General features: G+C 59.7%; 1 protein-coding gene across 1 annotated transcript; it reads left to right on the forward strand.

Moving 5' to 3' along the window:
• The first annotated feature begins 623 nt into the window (after window positions 1-623).
• MXD4 (MAX dimerization protein 4) lies at window positions 624-15,952 on the forward strand. Its single transcript, XM_070615247.1, has 6 exons — window positions 624-840; window positions 941-1,040; window positions 4,701-4,730; window positions 10,713-10,827; window positions 11,944-12,106; window positions 12,532-15,952. Exons 1-6 carry the CDS (start codon window positions 777-779, stop codon window positions 12,687-12,689), a joined length of 630 nt encoding a protein of 209 aa, XP_070471348.1. The 5' UTR covers window positions 624-776; the 3' UTR covers window positions 12,690-15,952.
• The last annotated feature ends 3,918 nt before the right edge of the window (window positions 15,953-19,870 follow it).

Consider the following 19,870-nt stretch of genomic DNA (forward strand, 5'->3'; position numbering starts at 1 on the left):
GCCTACGCCCCTCCTCCAAGCCGCGGCCGTTCCGGGTCACTGTGTCCGGCGGGGAGGGGTGTCGTTTGGCAGCCCCACGCGCGACCCCGAGAAGACCGCGAGGCCCCGGGCTCCCGCGGAGCCATGTCGCAGCGGGAGCGGGGGCCCCCGGCTCCTGCGCACGGCGCGCACACCGGCGCCCTAACGGGCCCTCGCGCGGGGCCCGGCGGCGGCTGCCCCACCGCGCTCGCTTCCTCTCGGCAACGCGTCCAGCCGCGGCGCCCTCATTGGCCGCGCCCCGCAGCCGGCCATTGGCCCGCGGGCCCTGTTTTACATACACCGCTCTGGGCCAATCGGCGCCCGGCGCCTACTTAACATGCACGCCGGCCGCCAGTCAGCGAGCGCGGGGGCCGGGCCACCACGTGCTGTTGCTAAGCTTGGGCTTCTAAATTGTTACTATCGCGGCCGGCCTATCGGAGCCGAGCTTCGCATCTGTCAACATTCTCGGTCTGGCCCGAGGCGTTCGGCCGGCTCCCATTGGCCCCGGCGCGCCCCAGCACCCGCCCCCGGAGCCCCAACGCCGGCCCCTATTGGCTGCGTCGGCCGCCGCTCGCCCTTATGTGTCAATTTGAGGGCCTGAGGCGGAGGGTGGCGGCCCAGCGCGCAGCGAGTCCGCGGGAGTCGGGGAAGTGGGGCCGCCGGGCGCGCGGGGCGAGCGGCGAGCGGAGCCGGCCGGAGCGGGCCGGGCAGCAGCCGCCGCCGTCCCGGAGCGCGTGGGCGGGCGGGCGGGCGGGAGGATGGAGCTGAATTCCCTGCTGATCCTGCTGGAGGCGGCCGAGTACCTGGAGCGCAGGGACCGAGGTAGCGCCCGCGCCCCTTTGTGCGCCGGGCCGCGGGCGGGCGGGCGGCGGCGGGGCCGGGGCCGGGGCGGGGGCCCGCTGACCGCGCCGTCTGTCCGCAGAGGCCGAGCACGGCTACGCCTCGGTGCTGCCTTTCGACGGCGACTTCGCCAGGAAGAAAACAAAGGCGGCCGGCCTGGTGCGCAAGGCCCCGAACAACAGGTACCGCCCCCCGCGCGGCCGCCCCTCGCCTCGCCTCCGGCCCGGGGCCTGAGCTCACCCCTTCGTAGCGTCCTCCCCTGGCCCGAATCCCCGGCCCGCAACCCGGCCGCCGCCGTGCTTCCCGGCGGCCAGCCTGGAGGAGGAGGCGCGCCCGGGCCGCGGCTGCAGCCCCGCCCGGCCGGCCCCGCCCGCGCCGTCGCCATCTTCCCGCGGCCGCGCCTCCTCGGCCTCTCGCGTAAACAGTGCCACGCGTACAGCGCCCGCCGCCCGGGGTCTCCTCCCGCAGCCGCTCCCCGCCCCCAAGTTGTTCTGGACTTCTCCGGGCAGGAAAAAAGTTGTCAGTGGGCGCTGGCCGGTACCCCGTGGATCCGGGGAAACTGAGGCTCGGTGCAGAGCAACGTGGGCCTGCCTGCCCTGACCTCTGCTCGCCGCGGGTGGGTGGGCCGCATCTCTCCGACAGTCTTCAAGGGCCGAGCCTACTTCTGGACTGAGCCCCATACCCCCAGGTCACTGGACAAAGAAGGTGCCCAGAGGCCCTGCCCTGGGCCCTCAGCCCTCCCTTGGTGCCCACCACTCTCTGCCCAACGTCTTGACACAAGTGAAACTGCAGCGACAAGTGTAGGGGTCCCCTTTTTTGGGATAGGAAGCCCTTTTTACCAGGGCCAGAAGAGGGGGCAGGCTGCTATGCAAGAGCCCCTCCTGTTGCCAGCAATCCCCCCCTCCTTGTATCTAGGCTGCAGAAGCCTTACGGCTGGGATGCACATCCCTGGGTGGAGTGTGGGGACCCTCAGCTAGGGTTCCCTTGGGGTTCCACTCTCCTGGCTGTCATAGGACTGCAGCACACCTGGCACTGCCCAGGGGCCGCTTTGGCCCCAGACCATGTCACCAGGCTGGGAGCTGCGATTGCAGGGGGCTTCAGGGCCCCTTGGCAGAGGGTGCGGCTCATTCCTGTGGCCTGCCTGTTCTTGGGAAACAGAAAGGCTGGCACAAGGACCAATCTCCTGTGACGTCTTGGCGCCCTGGGCCTGGCAAAGAATTGGTTGGGTCTCATCTGCCCTGGCTGGACATGCCTCTGAGTCCCAGCCCCTGCTCCCCTGCTGGGGACAGTTTGGGAAAGGACATGAGTGTGCGGAGGGTGGGGGGGTGGGTACGACTGCCTCAGGCCTCCTCAGTGAGCTAGCCAGGCTCCTGCTGCTGGCTCTTGCTGTCCCCAGTGCCCAGCCACCCATGGAAAACTCTGGGACGTGACCTTGCACTCCCATGGCATGGGGTCCCCAAAGCTGATCACCAGAACCGTAGTTAGGCCTCTCCAAGTGCTTCCTGTGTACTAAGTTTTTAATGCACGTGCTAATTAATATTGACCCAAGCCCATGAAGAAGATGTTATTTTTATCTCCATTTTTGGGTGGAGGAAACTGAGGCATAGAGAGGTTGAACTCCTTGTCTGGGGCCACCCTCTCACCTCTGGGACTTCTGTTCTGAGGTGGGGCACTGGCCTTCTACATTCTGCCGGGATGGAGACCTTGAGGGTGCCAGGGAGGGACCTAGAGGGTCTCCCGGGCCCGGGTGCACCTCCCTGCTGGCTCCTCTGGGCAGAGCCTGACCCCGCCAGTGCCTGAGGCACTCCAGGGCTCACAGAGATGGCTCCTCAAGGCAGTCCTGGCCTGGAGGATCCCGGGCTCTGACTTGGCAGGGCAGCCCCACGCCTGCAAGGCTCTGCAACTGCTAGCACAGTTGGGCCTAGGCTGCAGGGTGGGCAGTGGGGCAGGAGGGCAGCATTTGGGGCAGCAGCCCCAGTAGTTGCCAGGGCTTTAGGACGGACTTTCAGGAGCAATGGTTCAGCAGGAGGCGACTAGAGCCAGCCTGCTGGGCGTCAGGTCCTATAGGAAAGTGGACAGAAGAGAAGCTATCTCAAGGGGTTAAAGTGAGGACCTAGCCAGGCGATGCCAGGAGTGTGCTTAGTATAACCCCAGGGGATTGTCCCACCTCTCCCCAGGCTACCACACGAAGCATGGCCCCAGGACAGGGTGCTCCTGGGACCTGAGAGAGGACTCTCCCTAGAAGGCTGCCATGGGTATCTGGACCGGGGAGGAGCCCCAGGAAGGACTTTGGGCCCGCTCCGTCCCCTGGCTGCCCCTCTTCCACCAGGACGGGGTCCAGCCCAGCCTGCGAGGGGGCAGGCAGGCAGGCTTCTCTATGTTAAAGGACACTCACTGGCCTCTCCCTGCTTCACAAGTGAGCAGACCTACGGACCCACACTGTCCAGCTGAGGTTCAGGCTGGCAGGAAGCTGGATGGCTGTGCCCCTCCTGGCCCTGGCCAGCCTTGGCAGAGGTTCTGAGGCTCCTTGCCCAGCCCATGTGACCAGCAAGCCCTCGAGGTCCCTGGAACCTGGGTCTGGAGCCTCTCCTGAGGCTGCACAGGGAGGCCCAGAAGCTGGCTGCCCCAGTGGGAGGAGGGGAGGTCTTGGGCCGAAATTCGCTGTGGTGGGGCCACGAACCATGGCCGGTGGCAGAGGCAGGCAGGATGGGCAGGCACTCTGGCCTGAGGGGTGGGGACAGGAGACATCTAGTCCTGAATTCCTGGAGCAGGAGAGAGTGAGCGCAGGCAGCCAAAGATCAGCAGAAGTGCCAGGAAGGAGTGAGGGGTGGAGGGCACAGGGCTCGGTCTGTGTGCGCCCCGAGGTGGCCTGGGCTCTCTGCTCACACCTGAGGCAGCCCGGGAGGCCTCTGCCTGGACTGAGAGGGTGACCTGGAGCTGGGAGCCTGGCCCCACAGCCTCGCTGTCCTGCAGGGTCAACTCTGGTGCTGCTCACTGCAGTGCTCGGGGCCCTGTGCCCCTGTCTGAAGGGGTCAGATGGGTAGGACTTGAGCAGCAGATGGGGCCACTGTCCCCAGAGAGGCTAAGCTCGGGCCCAGGGCGGCCAGTCCTGCCAGACCAGGGCCTGAGGGAAGTGGAAGGGCCAGCCTTGGTCTCCCCGCTGTCCACTGGCTCAGGAAGCATCCCCATCTCAGAGGCCCCCTTGTGGGCTGATCCCTCGTGAGCTGGGTCCACTCTGTCCCTGAGTGTCCCCATTGGTATGATGGGCTGTGATCATGCGGGTGTGTAAACTGACAGGGTGGGCATGGTGTTCTGGCTGGGGAAGTCTAGACAGGACCGCCCATGTCCCAAAGTCCTGGCTTCTGTGCTCACTTGCAGTTGGCCCTTTGTGGCAGCCTGTGTGACTCCAAGGACACTGCTGGCCTTGGGGAGTGGGCAGCAGAAAGGCTGGTGGCTCAGTGCCCGGGCAGCCTTGGGAGTACAGGGTGGATCTGCCCCAGGACCAGCCATTGCTGGTTGTTGGGCCTCGCCCGCTTCTGCTGGAAGGGGACTTGGACCCTCCTGCTGGCCAGAGCCCTCACGTGCCTCACTAGGTGAGCTGGGCAGCCCAGGGCACCCCTGGCCACAGCTGCACCTCTCTGTCTCCTGTCCGTGTCATGTGGTGAGAGGTCCCCCCAGCCTTAGGTCAGCAGCTGCTGACCTGCCCCAGTCCTCCCTGTCCTGGGCCATTCTGGGGCCTAGACCCTCCCCCACCATCTGCAAGGTCCCTGAGTAGAGCCTGGCTCCTGTGCTCTGGTGGCTGGGCAGCGGAGTGAGCTCTGTCTTTCTGTCTCTCTAAACAGGTCTTCACACAATGAACTAGAAAAGCACAGGTAAGCAACCCCTTGTCCCCCACCCCCGTCCCCCATGTGAATTTTCTGACGTGTCCCACCCACACTTCTGCTGAGGGGATGCTGCGTCCATCCCCCCCTGTGTCCTGGGTATGGCTGATGGTGCTGCCACGTTGTGCCTTCGTCTTGGGAAGTGTCAGTCTTGCAGGAGGAGGCCGGGCTCTACTCTCAGGCTTCCAGCCTGGGAGGCAGGGGCAGGGGCCCAGGCCCTGCCATTGGGAGCTCAGCCTGGGGTCCAGAGCCAAGTAGGGGTCAGGGACTTGGGACAGGGTCCCTTGCATTGTAGGTCAGTGAGGGTCAGCTCCCTGGAGGAGGAGATCCATCCACTTTGGGGTGTCTGAGCCCCTTCGGGAGCAGCTTTTAGCCCTTGGGATGCTGGCCTCCATCCAAAACGGTTCAGCAGTCTTGGTCTGGGGCCCCCTGCACCCTGGGGCCTGCCTTCCAAGGAGCTGGAGTCTTGTCTGTGGGGCAGTGGGATGGGCAGCCAGTCCCAGGTCATGGCGGGCCTGGTGGGAAGCTCTGGCCCAGGGCAGGACCCAGGGGAGCCCACATCAGGCCCACCTGCTGACTGCAGGACCGAGTCTGCTCTGGGTCCTCCTGTGAGGAACAGGGACCTGCGGTGAGAAGCGAGAAGGGCAGCATGGTGGCCCAAGGATGGTTTCCCCTCTAGCCCAAGTCAGCTCCGGATTCCTCCTCTGGCTGGTCCTGGCCTAGCTGCTCCGGCTGCAGGCCTCGCTCTGCCCACGGGGCTCTGCAACCTTGGACCTGCCCTGCAGTGAGGATGAGGCACAGGCAAGTTCGGCCCCTGTGGATGGGTGCCTTTGTGGCTGATCTCAGCGGGGCTGGTGGAAGCCATGGGTGGGTACAGAGGCCCCGAGGGCAGAAGCCCTGATACCAGGACCAGGGGTGACCCCCCAAAGGATGCTGGGTGGTAGCTTTCTCCTGACCTTTGCTCCCATCTGAGAAATGGGCCAGTTCTTCCCTCCATTTTTGGGCTGGAGTGTGGGTGTGGGGGTCTGGCCTGCTGTGGGAAGTTTGGTGCTGGGCCAGTTCTCTCTGTCCCCTCCCACCACCACATCTACGCCCACGGGAGCGCCAACTTCCGCTCCCCTGAGATCCAGGCCTCTGTTGGGCGGGCGCTGGGCAGGGACAGAACGCCGTGTTCTCTGGAGGAGCCACACTTCCTGGACTGGTCCTGTGTGTTTGAGGGGTTCCTGAGAGGCCGTGGGGGTGGGGCAAGTGCAGGTGCCCAGAGAGCCAGGCAGACCCTGGAGTTGCTCCCAGGCCAGAGAGGTGGCCCTCATTGACCTGGACCCAGAAGACTGGGCGGTCGTGTGGGGGTGTTTTGGGGACAGCTTCCTCAGGGTGGTGCCTGAGAGGACAGCCCCTCAATGTGGACAGATAGAAGGGGGATGACGTTGAGAGGGGGGTGGGTAGTAAGGGACTGGCAGCCTGTGGAGGAGGACAAAGGCTGGCCTTTGACCCCCTAACTGCCCCTTGACCCTGGCCTTGGTTTCAGCAACCTTGTCTCAGAGCCCGCCTTAGGCTGGGCCTCATGGGTCCCTTTTGAGACACACAGGTGGGATGGGTGGGCAGCCTGGGATCTCTGTGCACACCCCTCAAGCCCAGGGAAAGGGACTCTGTTCCTGGCTGGCCAATTGGCAGGTGTAGGCAGCCCTGAGGAGCCCACAGGCCTGGAGCAGGGACCTGCTTGGTCGGGACCTCGGTCATGGCTCTACCTGTGACTGCCCGATGCTGATGCCGGATGCCTCTGGCCACAGGAAGGGCTGTGTGCTGTCCCAAGGAAGGAAGGAAGCACCTGGCTGGGTCACCGGGCCAGCCCCCAGGGAGGCAGGCCCTGGACATTGCATTTGCTGGAGGTGTGCCCGCCTTGGGCCTTTGGGCCTTCCCCTTGCCTGTGCTCTCAGCCAGCCGTGTGCCTCCTCCCCTTCCTCCCTTCGCAAACAGCAGCTCCAATGGGTCTGCTAGGGCCAGTGCTCAGCTAGTGACCCTGGGGGTCTGGGGGTCATGGGAGCCAGGTGTTCCTTGGCAGGATGGTCCCCCTGGGTCCAGCTCCAGGCTTTAGCTTTTGCATGTGTTGGGGGAGGGGGTCCTCAGTACCCCCCTGCTGTGGCAGGGCCTATCCTGAAGTTGGGCCCCTGCCCACCCTTCCCCAGCGTGGAGATGGTGGTCTAGGCCCTGGGTGCATCCCTCTGGGGGAGGCCTGCAGCGCAGCTGCCCCGAGCAGCTCAGGCCTCCCTGTGTGCTGCTGGCCCCCTCTGCCTGATGCAGCCCCATGCGGCCTTTATAAACCTCACAACGGCTAGAAAATGCAGGTGAGCAAAAAGGGAGAGTGGGGCTACGCTTCTCATCCCACCCCCAAGGGGACTACCATTCCTTCGAGCGCTGGGGGACCCAGCAGGAGCTCTGGATCCTCGGAGGAGGAGCAGGGCCTGTGGCAAGGACTAGGCTGCAGCTAGCTGCTCAAGATGGGAGCTGCTGTTAGGACTAATGGCAGCGATTCCCAGAGGCAGGTTCTGCCTCCTCAATCTACACAGAGTTCCTTTGGGAAGTGGTGGGTTTTCAAAGCTCCCAGGAATGCTGGGGACAGCCGTGAGGCACTGGCAGAGGGTCTGGGGCACTGTAGCGGCTTCAGAAAAGGGTTTACCGAGAGCCCAGCGCTGCCTCAGGCTGTGGGGCCTTGGCACCCTCCTCCAGCTCCAGGGAGGCTGTGGGGATGCCCACTCCCCACAGGAGTGGGACACGGACTCAGGGTAGGGACATGCCCAGGCCCCAGCAGCTTGCAGTCCTGTCTGAGTGCCCTCCTGGGTTGGGTGGATATGCTGTCTAGTGTTAAACATTGCTTGGGTATAGTCCGATGTCCTAGCAGTCTGTTCATGTACGTCATGGATGCTCATGGACCACCCCTGTACCCTACTCCAGAGACAGCTGTCCTAGGCAGCTAGGAGGCCTCGCCTGCATCCTCCTCCTTCTCCACGTGGGTACTAACTTGGATACAAAGGGGACCTTGGTATCCGCTATTTCCTAACTTGACCTTTCACCTGACACCGCGTGAGCACTGTCCCCGTGTGCCTGCGCTCTCTACCTCCTCGTCCAGGTGCCCGTGCAGGACACGCGGCCACACTGCAGGGTTCTTAGTGTGGCCCCTGGTTAACACAGATGCTGCTGCAGTGAACGTTGGTAAACGCAGTCTCTGCATCCCTGTGGGGCTGTTTTTGTGGGACCAAAATCCTAGAAGTAGAAATGCTGGTCAAGGGTTTGAATCGCTGCAGTGGCTTCAGAACTGCCGTCCTGTTGCTCTCCCACCAACGAAGCCCGCACTCCTTTCATTTCAGCCCAAATTAGTCACTCCCAGTGAGTTTTCTGCTGCCGGGTGACTGTGAGTTGGAGTCAGTTCTGTGTTGGAAGAGCTGTCTGTGTTCTGCAGCTTGCCTGTTTGTGTTCTTTGCCCGTTTTCCCGTTAAGATATTCTTCTTTTTTTTTTGATGTGTATGAGCTCAAAATGTCATGAATACTAACCGTTTGTCTTTTATATGTATTGCAAATATTTTTCTACTGTTATTTGTCTTTTAGCTATGTTTTTTCTTTCTTGTACAAATGTGTCTTTTTCTGATTGTAAAAGTAATATGTGGTTTGTTTTAGCATAGAAAACCTGGAAAATACCAAAAACAAAAAGAGCACAAAGCCAAAGAAATAAACGTTGCCAACCGCCTCACCTGGAGACGCATGCTTCCTGCTCTTCATTGTGTCATGTTGAGTCTCTTGTGTGCGTCTGCTGTTTTTATTTTTTTAAACAATATTGCGTCACTTGTCACAAAGGTGGTTCTGTATGCTGATTTTTTCGCTTAACATTCATGATGCGAAAACACAGAATACACTAAAATGATGATGTGGTTGTCTCTGGGTGGTGGTATTTGGGGGTACTTTTCGTTTATTTTCTTCTTCCTGTTGATTTGCATCTTCTGATTTTCCGCAGAGCTCACGTACTGCGTATGTAATCAAACGGTAGATTCTAAGAATTGCCATATGTTATAGAATGAGTGGGCGAGGGAACCCTGCTTTCCAACTTAGCTCAGGTGGTGGGACCGTGGGGCCCATTGTGGAAGGGGGTGCGAGCCCCTCCTTGAGCACAGAGCTGTGCTCCTCGGTGCAGCTCTGCCCCTCCCACCCCACAGTTCCTGGCCCCATTCTCAGTGGGGCGGCCGGAGTGCTCACCCCCTCAGAGGCGAGGAGGCTGAGGTTCCCTGGACTCTGAGTGGTCGTGCAGTGATGGCCTGGGACCCGGAAGTGTGAGTTTGGGAGCCCATCGGTGTGCCCCCTTCCCCAGCTCCTGTGTCCCTGTGGGAGTAGGGGCTCGTCTCTGAAGATCCTCCACATCGAGGGACAGTCTGGAGCCTCCTCACACGCAGCTCCCCAGAGCCCAGGCTATTCAGGCCCCAGCTCTGCGTGGCCCTTGGCCAAGCACAGCCTTCGTCCCACGTCCAGGACGTTCTTAAAGTCTGACTTGGGTTCACCTGGAGAACTTTTAGGCCCCAGAGTGCGATGGGCTGGGGTGCCCGTTGGGGAGGTGGTTTGTCATTGGGGTACTATGTGGATATGGGTGACAGACTAGGGCCATGGGTGGCAGTGCAGTCAGCCCTCCTCCTGCAGGGTGGGGCTGTTATCACCACTCTGCAGACGGGCTCCTGCCTCCCACCCAGCTGTCCCTTCCCTCCCTGGGCTTTGGGTACCCCCTCTGTCCAAAGAGAATAGCAATCCCTGCCTGCTTTCCTCCCAGGGTCCCTAAGGCTAAGTGAGACTGTGGACTTGCTGGGGCTTTGGGACATAGGGAACAGAGATGAGGTGGGACAGCAGTGTGGCACTCGCTGGAGGAGGAGCATGCGCCAGCATTGGCGATAGCACAGCAGTCAGGCAGCAGGTTGTCAAAGACACAGAGAAAACCTCCTACCCCTTGTCCTTGCAGTTCTTCTCCTAAAAGCTTAGCCTAAGCAGAGCATTGCGGTTCAGAAACAACCACGGCAGCCTGCAGGGGCTCTGGTGCCCTCGGATGCTGAGGCACGTGGATCATGTGGACGTGGCCGAGGCCCCAGGCCCTCACAGTGGCCAGAGTATGCTTTGGGGGTGAGCTTTAGCCACTCCCCTCTCCGTGATCTCCGCCAGTCTGCCCTCCCCAGATGAGATGCACCAGGAAAGGCAGCGTTTCTGCAAGGGCAGATCCCGGTCAAAGCCCCTTGCCTAAGGCCCCTATGTGGACAAATGCCACTGAGTCTTATGGCTCTAGTTTTGTGAAAAAACTGCATTCATCTGCATGAACAAAGGGACAAGATCTGGAATGAAGCAGTTCCCAAAGGGATTCGCGACTCGGGGTGGGAGGGACTGGTTCACAGCCTCCTTGGCCTGGATGGACTTGTGTTTCTATGGTGATGAGAGTGAGCAGAAAGCACCCTGCACTTGGTGAGGTGGGGGATGTGAACCTTGTCCGAGGCCCCTGGATCTCCGGAAACAGCCTGAGCGGTACCCTGCGCCGCCTCCACTCCCCGACCTTCTCCCAGTTGTCTCCCCTCCCCCTGGCCCCCTGGATTCCACTGTGGCGGGTGGTGACAGCAGGGTGAGCCAGGGCTCTTAGGCAGTCCCTGGCCGTGGCTCTCTGAGGCTCCAGGGGGCCATGGTAGGCTGGGTCCACACAGACCTCAGCCACAGGTCCTTTTCTTCTCCTGGGGCATCTCGAGGGCTGTGGGGTGCCGGGCTGCCCCAGGGGCCAGGGGCGCTGCTGGCCAAGTTGGGAAGGTAGCCCCAGAGAGGGACCCTCAGCAGGTCTTTGCAGGAGTCCAGCTGGCTGCCTTCTCCCCTCCCCCAGACCACTCTGCCTTCTCTGTTGCCCCTGCCATTGCCCCCATGGGCTGTGCTGCCCTGGCCTGATGGTTCTATTTCTGGCTCTTTCAGACGAGCCAAACTCAGGCTCTACCTGGAGCAGCTCAAGCAGCTGGTGCCCCTGGGCCCTGACAGCACCCGCCACACCACACTGAGCCTCCTGAAGCGCGCCAGGATGCACATCAAGGTGAGCAGGGCCACATCCCTAGCCACTGCCCTGGCCACCTCCCTCGGCTGACTCCAGCCTATCCCCATGTGCCCTGGGGGAGTGACCAGAGGGCCCAAGGATGGGGTGGGAGCTGCCCAGCAGGTGCACATCAGGCGCCTAGGCTCTCTGGTGGTTGGGGTATGTGCAGCAGCGGGAGCTGCTGAGGGTTGAAGAGGTCACGGGTGCATGTTGGGGTTTGTTGGTCGGTGGTGGGGGTGGGATGTAGCGGTGCCAGGCTGGGGGAGGTGGAAAGGGGTGACAGATCGCCCTCTGGGGCCCTGGGCTCTGAAGGGGCAGCAGCTGAGAGGAGAAGTGGGGCCAGGAGGGGAGGGGGTTCCTTCGATGCTATTGTTGTGAGGCCGACAGGAATTAAGTGGCCTAGTGGTGGGGGGATCTTCTGGGGTGGAGGGTGGGGGTTGGTCTCTAGGGGCTGGCAGTGGGGTATGGGCTGAGTGAAATGTTGCCCGGGGCAGGTTCCCAAGGCCTTTGGACTCAGATCTGCTAGTTTTGGGGTCTTGGGATACTTGGGCCACCCAGGGCGGTTCTCAACCCCTTCACAGGGTCCCTTGCAGGGCCCCCTGAGCCTGCACAGGCATGGGTACTCCCAGGCAGGATGGGAGGAGCTTAGAGAGATGCACAGCCTGTGCCCTGGGGCCCTCACAGAGCAGACAGCGTCTTAGCACACAGGAAGGTGTGGAGAAGGCGAGAGGGCAGGGTGAGGTGCTGCAGGCACAGGCTGGGTGAGGCCGCAGTGTGCAGGAACGAGCCACTATGGGCAGCGCTGTCCTCCAGGAGGAGGTACCAGCCCAGGGCTGGGTGGTGCTGTCCCAGGGTTTCAGGCCCACACATTACTTGGCCAAGCTGGCTGGTGACTGTGGGCCTTTTGGAGCTGGTCAGCAGATACAGAGCACAGGGCTGAGAGGTGGCACCAGTGTGACCACCTTTTGGGAGTAAGAAGCGGGTGCATCAGGCTTTTGGGGCTCACGCCATGTGGGGGATGGGAAAGGTGCCCTGCCCAGGCCTCTGTGCCCCAGTACCTGGTCCCTGTGTTGGGGAGGGCCTGACCGCCAGGCTCACAGCTCCCCCTACCCCCAGAAACTGGAGGAGCAGGACCGCCGGGCGCTGAGCATCAAGGAGCAGCTGCAGCGGGAGCACCGCTTCCTGAAGCGGCGCCTGGAGCAGCTATCGGTGCAGAGCCTGGAGCGCGTGCGCACAGACAGCACAGGCTCTGCAGTCTCCACAGACGACTCGGAGCAAGGTGGGGACATGGGGGCAGCCCTCACCAGTCCTTTGGGCACATACTTCATCCAGCCACTAGGTGGGAAGCTAGGAGGGTGGGGCTGGCCAGGGAGGTGGCCTGGGGAAGGGGTGGGGATGGCAGCAGTGGGTAGCAGATGCCCATGGGACAGTGTGTCCCTGGCACTGTCCAAGTACCCTGTGTACAGTGGCAGAAGTGATGGGATGACGAGGGCGAGGCACAGAGGCCAGGTCATGTGCCCCTGTGAAGGTCAGAACCTGGCTCAGGCTGGGCAGTGTGCTTTGGGGTCTGTGTTCATAACAGATCTGCAGACTAGGAACCCTGTCTTTCCCTGCACCCCAGCGACAGGCTCTGACTTTGAAAGGAGCCCTGGCTTGCACCCTCACAGTGTTTGACCCCATCCCCTCTGTTCTGGGTCTCCCCAGAAGTGGACGTAGAGGGCATGGAGTTTGGCCCCGGCGAGCTGGACAGTGTTGGCAGCAGCAGTGACGTGGACGACCAGTACAGCCTGCAGAGTGGTGGCTGCAGTGACGGCAGCTACGGGCCCCCCTGCCGGCGGCCTGGTCGCCCCAGCCTCTCGTAGGCCTGGTGCCCTCTGCTCCTTGGCCCGCCTGCCTGCCTGCCTGGCCAAGTGTGTCAACCCTCCAGTCCTCGCAAGCCTCTGCACAGGCCCACTGCTGTGCCATTCTGGAAGCTCCAGCTGCCACCTGGGCTGCCCGCCTCCGCCCGCCTGCCGGTCAGGGCCCACCGCGCCGCCCGCCCCTCCCAGCTGGACAGGGACCCCTGCAGGGAGGCGGGGCCCAGCTCTCACATCCCGGAGCCCAGCGTAGCCGCCCACGGTCTGTTCTCAGATTCCTAATCATTCCAGAAGTATTAAATATCATTGCTGCAAACCTCGGCGGGCGCCGTGTGAGGGGCTTAATGACCACTGCGGGGAGCTCAGACCCCAACCCTGGATCCCAGGACCGAGGAAGGAAGGAAGGCGTGGCTCTCCGTCCATCCATCTGTCCATCTATCTGTCGGTCCACGTAGGCTCCTGAGGCATGGACAGAGGGATCCATGAAGGGCGGGACTCGGGTGAGCACCCTGGGACAGGTGGGCGGAGAGGGGCCCTTGCACCCCACTGGTGTCGGGAGCCAAGGCTGGATTCCTGGGGTCAGGCTGGGCTCCTGGGGTCAGGCCGGGCCACCCCACACCAAGCTGGGCGGCTTCTGCTCTGTTAGGTCCCTCAGATGTACACACGCACACGCCTAGGCACACATGCCCATCTGCACACGCACCCACACACACGTGCACACACACACACACACACACACACACACACACACGATCACCAGATCCAGAGATCCCAGCACCCACAGGGCACATGTCCTGGGGTGATTGGCCGTCAGGGGTCACCTGGGCTAATGCTGGCTCCTGGCCTCTGCCTGGCTCCCCTTCTCCCCCCCAGCTCACCTGCCCAGGCTGCACAGGGCAGGGGGCTTCTCCTCCCAGCAGGGCTGAGGTGTGCTGGGGGCCAGCGAGTTGATGCCACTGGGTTCTCAGGGGGCTTTCTTATCTCCCTTTTAAAAAAAAAGCAAAAAAAATTGCTGCACTGCCTAGCAGCCCAGAACAGGGCTCTGGGAGAGAGGCTTTTCCCAAAAAACAAACGAGAAGCATTTTTAAAAAGAGAAAAAAGCTCTAAAGACTCCCAGCCAAGTGACGTCAGTGTGTGCCGCCTCTATTTCCTGTAGGAGATTTTTGTACTCTATTTTCCTAGCCGTTGTTGCGTCCTTGTTTGCTGAGGGGTGGGAGCAACCCAGCATCTCAGGGACTCGTCTGTCTGTCACCGTTGTCCAAGTGTGCCTTGTGTCCCGTGTCTGGCCCCACCCCGACCACCACCACCAGCATCTCCCTCGTGGCTCACGGGACGTCCCCAGCCTGCCCAGCAGGTGCCCTCCTTCCCTCCTCTCCATAGGGCAGCCCCTCTCAGCAGCCACGGCTCCCTGGGAGTGAGAGACTGCTGGGCCAGGTTCTGTCACCTGGCAAGAGGGGCTGTGATCGGCCCCCCAGTGCTGCCCTCCCTGGCAGCTGGCAGGGACCTGCTGTGCATTCTGGCCTCCTAGTTGGAGGCCTGCTAACCAGAGAAATACGTTCTCCCCTGTACCCAGCTTGAACCCTCCCCGCTCCCCTAGCCTGGGGCGAGGGCTCCAGATTTCAGACAGTGGCAGCTCATAAAGACAACTGTTCACCCTGGGTGGTCAGGCCTGAGCATTAGGAGGCTTATTCTGGCCTTTTGTTCCCGATGTCCTTGTCCCTGGGGACCATACAGCAATATTTGGGTGGCAGGCTGTGGGGCTGACCTGCAGCAGTGACTGCCTCCCTCTCTGGTGCATTGTAACCAATTTCCAGATCGTGGGGGAAAATTCATGTTTATCTTTGGTCACGCCAACAGACACCCCAGGGTGGGTGGCCTACTGAGGCAGAAAGGGGTCCCTGGAAAAGCTCTGGCACAGAACCTGCCCTACGGGGCTCGGGATGTTGGATGAAGAGCAGGCTTGTAGGGACACAGTGCATGGAGCTGGGGAGACTGTCCAAACGGCTTGTTGGTGTTTGCAAGGAAAACTGTTCTGTCAGCATCTCCTTGCAGCTCCACTGGGGTCTGGAGTGCCCAGTAAGGGCTTCTCCTGTCTGCTTGAGCATGTCCACTGAGCGTTCCTTGCGAGCACCCCAACACCAGCTGAGCATGGCGGGAATGTCTGTGTTTGAGAGCCTGCTTCAGGAGACACAGTACCAGGCCCTGGGATGGTCTGTGTGCTGAATTTTTAAAGCATCAGGTCCCTGCCCCACCCCCCAACACCTGGGGGAGGTTCTGCTCCCACCTCTCGCCAGCAGAATCCTACGCAGGTGGCCACTTGTGGCCCTTAGTCAAACTTCCTGGCAGCTCAGCCTATAGCTTTTCAGGCCGTGGTTCCCAAGTGGGCTGGGGAGTTGGCCTCCCTGGCCACCCAGGGGTGCTGTGGTCCCAGATGCCCTCCTTGCCACCAGCAGATATGTGAGGGGTAGTCCTTGGGGGTCAGGTTCTGGTGCTAGGAGTTACTCACACATCCATCCGCCCTCCCTCTGGCTCCCTGCCATTTGCACAGGTGGCCACAGGGACCCAGACAGGGCCCTGCTGAGGCAACGCTGGATTGTTAAGAACATATCTGAGCATTGTGAGGTCTGTAGAAAGCAAATGGGATCAGGACAGGGCCATTGGGGTGCCTGTGCCCTCTGTCCATGTGCCCTTCCATGCCCATGTGGGCCACTGTGGCACTCGGTGGCCGAGATCCTGGAAACCCCAGGCTCAGGTTTGGGTTCCCACCCTCACTAGGAGGTGGCCCCCACATGCCAGGAGACTACCACCCCGGTGCAGGCCTAGCTAGCTAGGGAGGCTGTAGGAAGGCTTCCCTTCCTCGGAACCCTGGGCCCCCCTCTGCAGATGGGGTCTTGGAGGCATGGTGCCCAAGCCTGGTTTCCCAGGTGGATTCCTAACTATGGCCCCCTTTTCTGCCCCAGACAATCTCCATCTGCTGGATGTGGCAGGCTTCCCCCACTCCCTCACCCTTGTCCCTCTCTAGGCCAGCTAACCTGGGGCCCTCTCCCCACTGCCCGGCACACAGGACTCTGACCCCTGGCCACATCTAGGGCAGTAGGGCAGGTTCTGTGCCGGAGGCTGGGGCTGCCCAGAGGGCCTGGTGCTGGCCAGGTGGGTGCATTACAAGATCCTTGCTGGAGAGAGATGGGCCACCCACCCGCCTGTTCACCGGGAGGGACTGTGCTGTACCATTCTGTCTTTGTAATATAAATACAGATTTTTATACCTCACCCCTCTGGCTTCTAGTTCTTTCCATCTCCGTGTTTGGCTCTCCTCCCCTCACCCTCCTTAGGGAGCCTGAGCCCACTGGTGGCCTCGGTGGCCCTCACTGCCCTGCCTACAGCCTCTGCTTTCTGGGAGGCTCGAGAGACCACAGTCCTACCCCACCTGCCGGCTAGCCACTGCTGAGACCCCACCATCTACACCATCTACAGCTGGACAGTCACACCTGGAGTTGAATGAAGGTGGAGGTCAAGGTGGAAGTCCCCTCCTGCCCACCTTGCTCCCCCTGCCTGTTTGCCAACCAGGAGCTCTTGCTGCCAGCATTGACTTTGCCCCTGGCCCTGGGGCTAGGGCATTGCTTCATGAAAACAGCTTAGCCCTTAGGGTGCTCCTTGTTGGCCAGGTGTCCTCAGCCAGGTGCCCTGGACCAGGTGACCTCAGCTTGCTTCCTTGTGCTTATGCCCTTTCTGCACAGTACCTGCTGGCTCTCAGGGATGCACTCTGAGACACCCTCCTTGGCCTTGTCCTCAGCGACCCCAGAACATCCCAGGCCCAGCCTCTGCCTCCTGCCCTGAGGACATGCTGTGCAGGGTGGGGGTGTGGAACAGGGTGCCCCCGCAGCGGGCAACCAGGGGATGAAATGCCCACCTCAAGTGATGAAGAGTTGGCTAGCCAGAGCAGGGCTTTCCTGGGAGCTCGGGGTTGCCATTACGGCCACGCAGCCACAGCACACTGGGGTGGCTCAACGAGACCCACAGGCAGGGTTTGGGGTGTCAGTGGGAGAGGATCTGCAGGGACTCCAGAGGGGAATCTGAGTTCCTCCTCCCTCCCAAAGCAGGCAGCAGTACTCTGGCCTCTGAACCTGTGTGAGTCCCCCTGGGCTCCCCTAGAAAACAAGGGATTTCCTACTGGGAATGCACCTGGGGCCTCTTAGCCACACTGGGGATTTGGGTGTGAATATAAATGGGGGCATTTGAATTCCAAATACTCCTATGACTTAAAGTCCCCACCACTTTTTATTGAGGGCATGAGGGCTCCAGGAGCTGTGCTAAGCACCTGACATAATTAGCCCCTGATGTCCTCACACTGGGCCCATCTCACAGACAGGAAACTGAGGCTCAGGGTAGGTACCCACCTTCCCCAAGTGGGCCTGGGACCCAACCCTGGTCCTCTGTGAAGACCCTCTTGCTGCAAATTCCATCTCCATATTTCAGGCTTGGATTACAGCAAGCACCCCCAAAGTGAGACATCTGCCTCTGTCTCAACCCTCCACCCCATGCTCTTCTTGGCAGCCAGAATGACTTCAGTGATCTTGTTGGCCCCTAGCACCTCCAGGATTAACCCAAGTGCCTGCTCTCTTCCCATTGGCTCCTATGTCTTCAACTAGGCCTACTCCCACCCTTGCTGCCCTCCGTCCCTCTGCACTCACCACCCCCTCCTCAGCTCACAGCTCAGCTGGGCCACCTCCTCTGGGAGGTGGCCCAGAGTCTCCTACACCCCTTCCTGGTACATTTTTGCAGGGATTATGGCCTTCCAAATCAGGTGCTGGTCTAACCTGGGCTAATCAGCTGCAGGGCCCTTTCCATGCTGTTTCCTCTCCTCCAGTCCCTAACCAGGCCAGGCCCCATGCATGCCAGCCCCACAGGGATCTTTCCAGAATGTGAACGGGATTATGCCACTTACCTGTTTAGCTCGCAGTGGCTCTCAAGGTCTCCTTCCTCTTGGCCTTCTGCCTCCTCAGCTCATCCTGAGGCCCTTTTTGAGACCCTGCCCCCTTCTTCCCACAGGCCTCTAAGCATCCTCCCACAACTACCCCCACCTCCTGTCTGGCCATCTTGGTGAGCTCCTGACCCCAACCGGATTCTGAGTTTGAGGATTGAGTTTTCACCTTTATCGCATGAATGTCAAAGCGATGGAAGACAAACTCACTATACTCCCACCCTCCTCCAACCCCACAGTATAAGTGGTATCTTCTGTTTTCTTCCGAATAGGAAGGATTAATACAAAAAAGTTCCACTTTCTTGCTCAGTTGGAAACTGAGTCATCCAGACTTGCTCTCTCTGTCCATCAGCCCCAGGGTTCTGTTCTGAAGGTGGCTCTCTGCCCCTGCACGCTCTCATGTCACCCTGAGCCATCTGGCTCCTCCTCTCCCCAATGCATGGGAGCCTCCTTGCATCTCTCGCTTGCCTCCTTTTTGTCACTTTTGTTACTGCAGAATCAAGCTTCTAACACGTGTCTGAGAATGTCACTCCTCTGCTTAGAAACACCCCACTCCCCGTTAATTGAAGCATGGAGTCCTGCCGCCATCACTGAAAACTACATCTAAAAACAAACGATCTTTAATATCAGACTACAGTTTAAACATACCTGAAAACACATCATCCAAAACCTAAAGTACTTTTTTTTTTTTTTGAGGAAGAGTAGCCCTGAGCTAACTACTGCCAGACCTCCTCTTTCTGCTGAGGAAGACTGGCCCTGAGCTAACATCCATGCCCATCTTCCTCTAATCTATACATGGGACGCCTACCACAGCATGGCTTTTGCCAAGCCGTGCCATGTCCGCACCCGGTATCCGAAATGGCGAACCACAGGCGGCTGAGAAGCGGAACGTGCGAACTTAACTGCTGCGCCACCGGGGGGGCCCCTAAAGTACTTTTCAATATCAATAGGAGAAAACAGATTCCTACAGGAAGAAAAAAAGGACAAAAAGTCAACCACAAGAACACTTGCTGCTCGCAGCTCTGTTTAGTCCATTCTATCCTCATGGGCTTTCTCAGGGAAGATGCATTCCTGGGTTCCCTTTATCTTTTGACTCTGTCAGTACCCCACCAAAACCTCAAGGAATTTTGATTGGAGGAGAGAAAGCTTGTCCTGGAAGTAAGCGTAACATACTTGCTTTCTTAAAATCCAAATGCAACCTCAAGTGCAGAAATGCCCCAATAAGTAAAATTTCCAAAGAAAACTTTCTAAGTCTGTATAGTTAAACCTATTTTGTTTGTCATTTTACTTGGGGGGGGGATGGGGGGGTGGGCGCTAATCCCATTGTGGTTTTTATTTTATATTTTTATGGCTTTTTTTTGGCCTCACAAACATCTTTCAAGCAAATAACTAAAGTCAGTAATTCAAACTCACATGGAGAATTTGTGGGCCCAGGAAACGACACAGGAGTCACCAGGAAAAGTGGACTTCTAGAACGGCCTCGTTTGCTCAGGTTCTCACTCCCCTGTCCCCTGGGAATCTTTCTATAAAGCAGCCCCTTTTTTTTCTGGCATCTTTACTTCTGTCTCCTCTGAGTTCCTCCTCACAGTCTATAAATATCCCCAAGTTCCTCTCATCTTAAAACAAAACAAAACCCAAACCCTCCCCTCAGCTCTGCATTCCCACCCCCTCAACTCCTGTCATTCTGCCCCTTCTCTCTTTCTCCCTCAATCTTTGCCTCCTCAGCAAAACTTCTTGAAGGCGCTGCCTGCACAGCCTCCACTTCCTCCCCACAAGCCAGCTCAGCTCCCTCCCATGCTGCACACCGATCCCATCCCTGCTCTCTCCTTGGGCCAAGGGAGCCCTCTGGTCCAGGGCCTCTAAGCTGGCCTCCCAGCTCACCAACAGGACAGACTGTCTCCTCCCAGGTCCAGCCCCCTGGTTTCAGGCCACACTGCTTTGACTTTTTCCCCCTATAATGCCTGTTTTCCGTTTGTTTTTAGAGTTTATTGACTTTTAGAAGAGGAGGATAAAAAAGTAGAAGAAATAAAGAATTAATAGGAAATATCTTCAACTCAAAATTCATTCATATCTGCCTTAGAACATTCTGTTTTCTGTTAAAAAGATTAAGAAAAATCCTCCAGAAAGACTTCTGCCTTTCCAGTGTCACACTAGACCAGGACATTGTCTCACAAGCCACAGTAGTATCATTTGATGCTGGGGGTAGG

The sequence above is a fragment of the Equus przewalskii genome, chromosome 3 (genome assembly GCF_037783145.1).
Source record: "Equus przewalskii isolate Varuska chromosome 3, EquPr2, whole genome shotgun sequence".
Taxonomy (NCBI): domain Eukaryota; kingdom Metazoa; phylum Chordata; class Mammalia; order Perissodactyla; family Equidae; genus Equus; species Equus przewalskii.

Coding starts and splice junctions, on each gene's coding strand:
- MXD4 (XM_070615247.1), top strand. CDS start 777: ATGGAGCTGAATTCCCTGCTGATCCTGCTGGAGGCGGCCGAGTACCTG. Junction 4,731..10,712: donor AATGAACTAGAAAAGCACAG/GTAAGCAACCCC, acceptor TGGCTCTTTCAG/ACGAGCCAAACTCAGGCTCT. Junction 12,107..12,531: donor CACAGACGACTCGGAGCAAG/GTGGGGACATGG, acceptor GGGTCTCCCCAG/AAGTGGACGTAGAGGGCATG.